Source organism: Meles meles, chromosome 16 (genome assembly GCF_922984935.1).
Source record: "Meles meles chromosome 16, mMelMel3.1 paternal haplotype, whole genome shotgun sequence".
In the NCBI taxonomy this organism is placed as follows: domain Eukaryota; kingdom Metazoa; phylum Chordata; class Mammalia; order Carnivora; family Mustelidae; genus Meles; species Meles meles.
Window position 1 is genome coordinate 12,674,249 of NC_060081.1, and position 9,037 is coordinate 12,683,285.

Genomic DNA, 9,037 nt, shown 5'->3' on the forward strand with positions numbered 1-9,037 from the left:
ACAAAAGCAGACATGAAGGAACAGAAAATGACAAAACAAAAAAGACAAACAAATGAAAGCATAACAGAAGCCTGGAAAGGTAAGACTATGTACCCATCATTGCATTCCAGAACTTGGGACATCCCAGAAAGCATCACCAGCTCACATATGGCCAATCTCTACCAAACTGGAAGCCAAGTAAATACTGATCTTTCTACTCTTCAAAGCCCCGTCTCTGCCCCCACCACCCTCTCCCTCTGAAACTATCCAAAGCACCCTGTTCTGTCCTTTCACTTAGACCTAAGTTTATAGAATACCATCACCTGTTACAAAGTTACTCATGTGCTAATAAAAATCCCACTGAAATCCCCAAGTTCTAAAGTAAATGATTTCTCCTGTTTGAAGAAAAACATCTGATTAAAATAATACTCTTTAAATGTAAAACAGAGGTGGCCATAATAACCAGTCTTTAAAATTCTGACTCCATCCCCCTTTATCTGATGGAATAGTTAAGTAGTTCAAGAACATTCTAAATTCTGTCTACAGAATTAAGATCTTAATCTTTTCAGAGCCAGGGTCCCCACTAAAAATCTCATGAAAGCTCTAAACTTGGCTTTTTAAAAAGTATGTCAATTTCAGCAGTACAGAAACCTTTAATGAAGCTCTGTTTTAGACTCCAGCACCACGTTTGTTGTTTATGACTATGCCAGCAGTTAAAATTACAATCTGTATGTAGGTACCTATTCCTCTCTTCTGGTGGAACAAGCTGTAACCTACTCCCTTATTCCTAAAAGAAACTAAACCAGACCCATTAGCAAAATCCTACAAAGACATATACCTAGTATATGATTAAAGATACAGTTATGCAGCTATTATTATCATGTTCATCCCTGGGTTTCTTTTAATTTCCTCATACATCTTTATTCTCATAGGCCCTTACCTAGAAGAGAGCTTGAATGACTGTCCTTTTAACATCAACGTTTAGTACTTACTATGTGCCAGGCATTGCCCTAAATGTTTACCATGAGTCATCCTATATACTCCTATTAATACCATTACTCCAACTTACTGAAGTATTTAACTTGCCTCAAATCACAAAGCTTACAAATGACAGTACTGTGATTCAACTCCCAAGAAAACTGACTCAAGATCCTGTGCACACCACCCACACTTAGCCTTTTTCCTCACCTCCACATCCAGTCACTAAGATTCTGATGAACCCAAAATATCTGGCACAAAATATCTTAAAAGAGAAAAAATATGCTGAGCATGTTGTCCAAAAGGCTAAAAATTTCAAGCCATAGTAACAACGGCCTGTAAGAAATTCAGAATACCCAAGACTGCGTTTAAAAAAAAAAAAAAAAAGCAGATGAAAGAAGCCTTTTAGAGTACAGGCAATGGGAGAGTGGAGTGTGAAGAGTAGGGACAGAATCCTTATAAACGCACAATGACAGATGCTTCAAAATAGAGGAAACTCCCAGTGTCATTTGCGCGGTCTGTCAGGGAGTTGCAAGTGTGGCCACCCCTGCACCAGTCCGCTGGATACGTACGATGGTTGCCCGTCACCGCAGTAAAAGCCCCCCCGGAGGAGCGTCAGTGCCCCCGCGCTGGGTTCCACCGACCTCTAAAGCCTGGAGCTCTAAAGCGGCACGCTTCCGCCGCAGCGGTAACTGTCCGGGAAAGAAGAAACCCGCCGCAAATGGCAGGCTCCGGAGCCCCGGTGACGAAGCCGCGGGGACGCAGCCGAGAACCCCGGGACGCGATGGGCCCGCCAATAAGGACCGTCAGGAGCAGGCCAGGAGGAAGAGGAAGAGCTGGCGCCAACGGCACCCGCCGCGGCCTTCCCACCCCCACCCTTCACCTCAAGCTCACGAGCGCCACGCCGCCCACCGGATCGCGGGAGCCGGCCCGCTTCAACGCGCAGGGAGCGGCAGCCGCCGGGAGCCATGACGCCGGCGCCGCGCGGGGCCGCGGCAGAGCCAGGGCGGAGGCCACCAGGCTCTCCAGGACCCACTCACCTCTCGGGGCGATGGGACGGAACCCTGCACCGAGGCGATGTACCGCTCCACGTCGGCCTTGCTGCGCCTCATCGCGCCACCGACCTGACTCCCAGGGCGCGGGAGGCCAGAGCCGAGGCCCACAGCCGTCGCCGTCTCCAAGAGCGAAGCGCCTGAAAGCCCGTGACGCAGCGCCGTCGCCGGCCGACAAGCGGCCCTCCCCGCGTGCGTGTTGCGTCAGCACTGTGCGCCACGCTGACGTTGGCGTCCCTCCCGCCGCGCACGGCCCTCTGGGCGGCCCGGCTCTTGGCTACGCGTGGTTGTGCAGAGGCCTGGTGCGGTTTACGCTGTGCGGGCGTCTGCTGTGAGGCGTGGGACGGGGAAGTTCAACGCCACGCTAGGACCGAGGAACTAGTAATCGTATCAGCGGGACGGTGTTTTACCGCGCGGGTTCTCAAAACTTTCGGCCGTTTCTTTTTTTAATTACGTGATGCTGTGGAAGGGAAAAGCACTCTCAGTCCATTTTGGTGAGCGTGAAAATTGGAAACCTTTCTGGAGACTGTTGGTTAAATATATTATGTCGGACACGTGTGAGTAAGAAGCATACATGTTAAAATTCATGTATTTCGAAAGAACATGTTATATGAGAAAATTGAAAGTCCATAATTAAAAGGCCACAAATAACTCTTTTGGGACCGTTATAATTGTGTAATTTGAAGAGCCCCCCATTTTTATATTTATATATACAAATATATTTCAATAGCAGAACGGTATTTACCAAATGTTTATAGTAATCATCTAAACGTGAGTCATCTGTATTTTCCAAAGCTTCAAAAATATTTATTTTCTCCCAACCCCCACTCCGAGACTGCTTTTTTCTGAATGGCTTTCTCAGAACAGGAATAAGTCAACTTACTAAAGAAGTCAAATATTCTGACGACTTAAAAACAAAGTCAAATTGGTGATACTCCTGAACTTACATACTGGTCTGGAAAATGCTTCTTTTGAATTCAAGTTATATTTAAACAATAAAGAATAACATTTACAAGTTATATTTAAACAATAAAGAATACATTTAAAAACAGTATTTTGTTTTGATTAAATTATCTGATTTATGAAATTACACAGTTTAATTTGAAAAGGAGGTTTAAAATTCTTTGTATTTTGGTGGTACGATACATCTCCCACACCTGTTCTTTTTTATAAGAAAAACACTTCTGTTTTATAGTCATTCTGTTCTTGAGAGCAATTTAAAACAAGAGCAAAATTCTATTAATGTACAACAATGATTTTCCCTCCTACAAAATCATTTTGGGTCAGGACCCCCAAAGCAGTACAAATGAAGTGAGCCATAACACTTAGTAACAATTTATGTTCACATAAGTGGGCCTGCCTCATTTCTTCTACCATGGATGAAGGCAATAAACTCTACACCTACACAGCCCCTTCATTCATGTTTTCACTACTGAAAACAAGGTACCTGCAGGTTTTTTAGAATATCCAGGGTAATAATTAGCTTAGAACAAGTACCAGAGGAAGCAAAACAAAGAGCAGAAGAATTAAATTATTATCTTCAGGAATATCTGAGTAAATATTGTAGCCATAAAACAAAAACAAGTCATTAAAAAAAGTTTACTTTGGAAATTTGAATTTTAAAATCTTAGTTTAAAATGTTTTCAGTGGTGAAGACATTCGGTATAAAAAGATCATATCCCTATATACATACAATAGGGTTTTAATTATCTGGGAAAATATCAAACAAATGAAATATGTTGAAATTTTTAGCTGGAAGTTTAGAATTTGTGGTTATGGATAATTTTTATCTTTTTTTTTAAGATTTTATTTAGAGAGTATCCATGTGCACAAGGCTGAGTGGTGCAGGCAGCGTGCAGTAGGGGAGGGAAAGAGAGAATGGTAAGCAGACTCCAAGCCCAGTGTGGAGCCCCATGTGGGGCTCAGTCCCAGGACCAGGAGATCATGACCTCAGCCAAAACCAAGAGTTGGGTGCTTAACCGGACAAACTATTCTTATTTTTATCTTTTTTTTTTAATGTAGGCAAAATATAACTATATCCAATCACCTAGAATTAACCTGGCCTCTACAAGCCATCTTCCCAGTCTCTCCTTTTTGATTTTTCCATATCTTCCCAAATTTTTTACAATCAGCAAGTATCATTTTATAATGGGAAGAGAAAGAGTGTTCTCTTTTATCTCAGTCATATTGGACGTGAATAAAAGAAGCAAATGATTCTGAGATTAGTAGTATGACATGTATTAGAAATAACACTTAGGGTGCCTGGGTGGCTCAGTCCTCGTTAGGCGTCTCTTCAGCTCAGGTCAGGATCCCAGGATCCTGGGATCAAGTCCCGCATCGGGCTATCTGCTTAGCTGGGACGCTGCTTCTCCTTCTCCCTCTGCCTGGTGCTCTGCCTACTTGTGTGCTTGCGTGTTCTCTTTCTCTCTAGTAAATAGATAAGCTTAAAAAAAAAAAAAAAAGAACAAAGAGAATATGGTTTGGGATAGAAGATCCTATTTTAGATAGTTGATTTGTTTCCCTTTAGGTGCTGTTTATATATCCAAGTGGAGATACCTAATATATAGATGGAATAGTAAGATGAAGATCAGTGATGGATTGGAAGTCATAAACCTTAAGTGACAGTTGAAGCCATGAGTTTGCCTTGGATGTGTTATTACTAACACAGCCATAGCTAACAAATAAGTACGTGATCTGTTCCATGTCCTTCTCTTAACATTTGACATGTATTAGCTCATTTAATTCTCAACAGCTTCAGGAGGGTACTACTATATATTATCATCCTTGGTTTTACAGATAGGAAACCGAGGGAGTGAACAGCAAGCAACTTTCCCAAGCACACTTACCTAGTAAAATCACTACCATTACTCTGTTTAAGTCAAATAAACTGAAAAGGAGTAGGCCAAAAGGAGAATCTTCTTGGGGAACTCAGATGACTTTTCTTAAGTATGTTTATTATGCTTCAAAACATAAATTTGGGGGACACCTGGGTGGCTCAGAATGTTAAGCCTCTAACTCTTGATTTTGGCTCAGGGTGTGATCTCTGGGTTGTGGGGCTGAGCCCCCACTTTGGGCTTAGCAGGAAGTCTGCTGGATATTTTCTCTCCCTCTTCTCCACCCTCTCTCTAAAATTAATTAATTAAATCTTTTTTAAAAAAACTTAATTTTCACCAAATAGGAAGATGAGTCTGACCTGTGCTTTCAAATAGACATTCTCCATGATGATGTCCATTCTAGTCCACATCTTTTCCCAGCACAAACCAGTTACATTCAAATTTCTCACAAGTAATTACCCATCCTCCAAATCGTACATCTAACTATAATGTTCTCTACAAAGGAACTCCTTAGCAGGGGGATGAATTCCACTCTAATGGCTCCATTACTCATGTTGATGCAAATTCAAGTGAGAGTTGAATCCATAGAAATATTTGGCTTATGACATTTTCCATTAGCAGCTGTTTTACCTGATTAATCAGAGTCCTTAACTTCTGAACTAATTGAACTAACAGGCATTTAACATTGACGCTGGTCAAACAAGTTTCTCTCATCTCAAATACCTATAGCCTCTATTGCTAATTACCATCAACTGCAGATACATCTTTCATATATCACATAATTTCTTTTTTCTTCAGAATCATTCATACTGTCACTTCATCCCATCATTTTCTGTTTTCCCGATTTGTACAATTCTACAGTCATCCTAAACTACTGCTTTATAGACAGCATGAATGTTCTCATGGCCTTTGAACTCAATAGATGATGAGATGTAAAATGTTCATGAAGAACCTCAGAAACAAAAAGAACCAACATGACCGCACATTGCCATTTTTTGGTTCTTGGACATAAGTTGTTTTCATTTTAAAACTTTTGATTTGATTGCCTCTCTGAAAAGAGGCTCTTGCACTTGCCGCTTTTGACGTCCATACAGTCTGAACTGTCTTTCATGTGCTGAAATGGATCTTTCACCCATCAACTGACAGAGGGTTTGGAGCTATCACATGACAGCACAACCCTGCCTGGAATTATGTGAGACAAAGCTTGTACAAATAATAAATTAAGGAATACACACACACGCGTATGAATGTGTATTTGTATGCACATACATGTATGTGTATATGTGTGTATATATGTACATATGTATGTATCTATGGGAACCGAGTCCCCCAAATCAGTGCTGTCTAATGTGACCCAACATGTAACTTAAAATATTCTAGAAACCACACTTTAAAAAGTGAAAAGGAACAGGAGAAACCAATTTTAATAATCTTTTATTCAATCCAATATACTTAAAATATTACAATTTCAACATGCAATTAATAGAAACAAATTGTTAATAAGCTATCTTACCTTTTGTACTAAGCATTTAAAATTTGGTGTATATTTTACATTTACATCTTAATTCAGAAGCCAAGGTTTTATGAAAAATACTTGATCTATTTAGATTTAGATCAGATTGGTTTCATGAAAAATACTTGATCTGTATTTAGATTTAGATTAGAATTAGGGTTAAAAAAATAGATTAATATACCCAAGTTGTTCCAGACATACTTAGAAGTATTCAGGAATTGAACTGAATTTCAAGTTTGTTTGTTTATCTTTTTGTTAATTTGTAAATATGGAATGCTTCACAAATTTGCATGTCATCCATGCTCAGGATGCTGATCTTCTGTGTGTCATTCCAATTTTAGCACATGCGCTGCAGAAGTGAGCACCGGGTATCAAGTTTTTAAATTTAAATTAATTAAAATTAAATCAACTTTAAAACTTCATTGCTCAGTAGCAGAAGCTACATTTCGAGTGCTCAAGTGCCGTATGTGTCTAGTGTGTTGGACAGCACAGTTCTCTATAATTCTGTCGCTTGCTGTTCAGACATTAAACATAAAAAGGAGCAGGTTATGTAACTGTAGCACTCAATGTGGCTGAAGGAAAATCCAAAAGTACAACATCCCAGAAGCTGAAAAGTGGAGCTTTAAGGAGAGAATAATCAACAGCATAAAATGCTACCAAAAGATCAGGAACAGGGGAGCCTGAGTGGCACAGTCAGTTAAGTATCACATTCTTGGTTTCAGCTCAGGTTCTGATCTCAAGGTGGTGAGGCTGAGCCCCATGTCAGGCTGAGGACCTTATTAAAAATACAGAGCTCGCAGTGCCTGGGTGGCACAGTCGGGCATCTAACTCTTGGTTTCAGCTCAGGTCATGATCTCTGGATCATGAGATTGAGCCCCATGTGAGGCACTGCGCTCAGTGCTGAATCTGTTTGAGATTCTCTCTCCCTCTCCCTCTGCCCCTCCTGCTCCTGCTTTCACACTCTCGTTCTCTTTCTAAAATAAGTGAATGGATCTTGAAAAAAAAAAACAGGAATGATGAAAAACTCTTTAAACTTGCTTCCTTAAACTCGATTTTTGAAAGAAATGGTACAGACAAAAAACAGCATGCAAATGGCTAAGAAGGAATTAGGTGGTAAGGAAATGAAGGCACAAAATGATTACTCTCTTTTTAATAGGGAGAATTGATGTTGGTATGAATGGTTAATACTCATCTCAAAAAACTGCCCTTTTGGAGAGTATATAGCTTTATGACTTTTGAGATGTATAGATTCATAGAACTACTTCCACAATCAGGATAGAGAACCAGTCCATCATCCCCCAAGATTCATTCCCATGAATCTTCTACTTCTACCAACTACTTCTGAGTCACCCCACATTCAACCCTCACCATTGATCATTTCTTTTTTTTTTTTAAAGATTTTATTTATTTATTTGACAGAGAGAGATCACAAGTAGGCAGAGAGGCAAGCAGAGAGAGTGAGAGGGAAGCAGGCTCCCTGCCGAGCAGAGAGCCCGATGCGGGACTCGATCCCAGGACCCTGAGATCATGACCTGAGCCGAAGGCAGTGGCCTAAACCACTGAGCCACCCAGGCGCCCCTGATCATTTCTTTACACTCTAGTTTTGTCACTTCAAGAATATCATATGAATGAAATCATATAGTATGTTACCTTTTAATACTAGCTTAGATCACTTAGATAATGCTTCTGAAATTCATCCAAGTCCTTGCATGTAGGTTATTCTCCCTCTTTGCTGAGTAATAGTTCTGTATGAATGTACCGCAGGTTTAGCCATTCACTATATGTAGGACATTTGGGTTGTTACCAATTTCTGGTAATTATGAATAGAGTTGCTATAAACATTTGTAAACGTGTTTTCAATGAACACAGTTTTCATTTCTCTAGGGCAAGAGGTGGCAAACTATGGCCTATGGGCTGGCTGCCTATTTCTGCAAATAAAATGTTATTGCAGCACAGCTTTGTCCATTCATTTACATACCTATCTTATAGCTGCTTTTGCACTACAGTGACATTGCAGAGTAGTTGTGACAGAGACCTATGTCTTTAAGCCTAAAATATTTACTCTCCAGCCCCTTTAAAAAAATCTTTTTTATTTAGCAGAGAGAGAGATCACAAGTAGGCAGAGAGGCAGGCAGAGAGAGAGAGGAAGGGAAGCAGGCTCCCCGGTGAGCAGAGAGCCCAATGCAGGGCTCGATCCCAGGACTCTGAGATCATGACCTGAGCTGAAGGCAGAGGCTTAACCCACTGAGCCACCCAGGGGCCTCTCTAGCCCCCTTTTTAAAAGATTTATTTATTTATTTATCGGAGAGAGAGAGAGAGAGAGCACACACACACGTGCAGGGGGAGTGGCAGAGGGAGAGGGAGAAGCAGGCTCCCCGCTGAGCAAGTCTCGAGGCAGAACTCAATCCCAGGACCCTGGGATCATGACATGAGCTGAAGGCAGACGACCAACCAACTAAGCCACGAAGGTGTCCCAACTCTCTAGCCCTTTAAGGAAAACTTCACTTATATCTGCTGTAAAGATTCAGGATTGGGATTGGTGGATGCTGTGGTGGGTGTTAGGGTTTAACATAAAAAACTGCCGAGCTCTTTTCTAGAGCAGTTATATCATTTTTCCTTTCACATTAGAAATACATGAGAGCTGGGTGCTCTGCATCACTGTCTTCACTTGAGATCATCAG

General features: G+C 41.1%; 1 protein-coding gene and 1 non-coding gene across 3 annotated transcripts in view; both read right to left on the reverse strand.

Moving 5' to 3' along the window:
• RANBP2 (RAN binding protein 2) overlaps positions 1-2,182 on the reverse strand; it is an 81,887-nt gene extending 79,705 nt beyond the window's left edge. For both annotated transcript variants that reach the window (XM_045980345.1, XM_045980344.1), the window contains exon 1: positions 1,998-2,182. In XM_045980345.1, coding sequence (XP_045836301.1) covers positions 1,998-2,069 — 72 coding nt within the window. In that variant the 5' untranslated portion in view covers positions 2,070-2,182. The remainder of the gene's footprint in view (positions 1-1,997) is intronic.
• A 4,436-nt stretch (positions 2,183-6,618) lies between these two features.
• LOC123927331 lies at positions 6,619-6,721 on the reverse strand. The gene has a single exon (XR_006815417.1). It is a non-coding gene; the product is annotated as a U6 spliceosomal RNA (small nuclear RNA).
• Between the last annotated feature and the right edge of the window lie 2,316 nt (positions 6,722-9,037).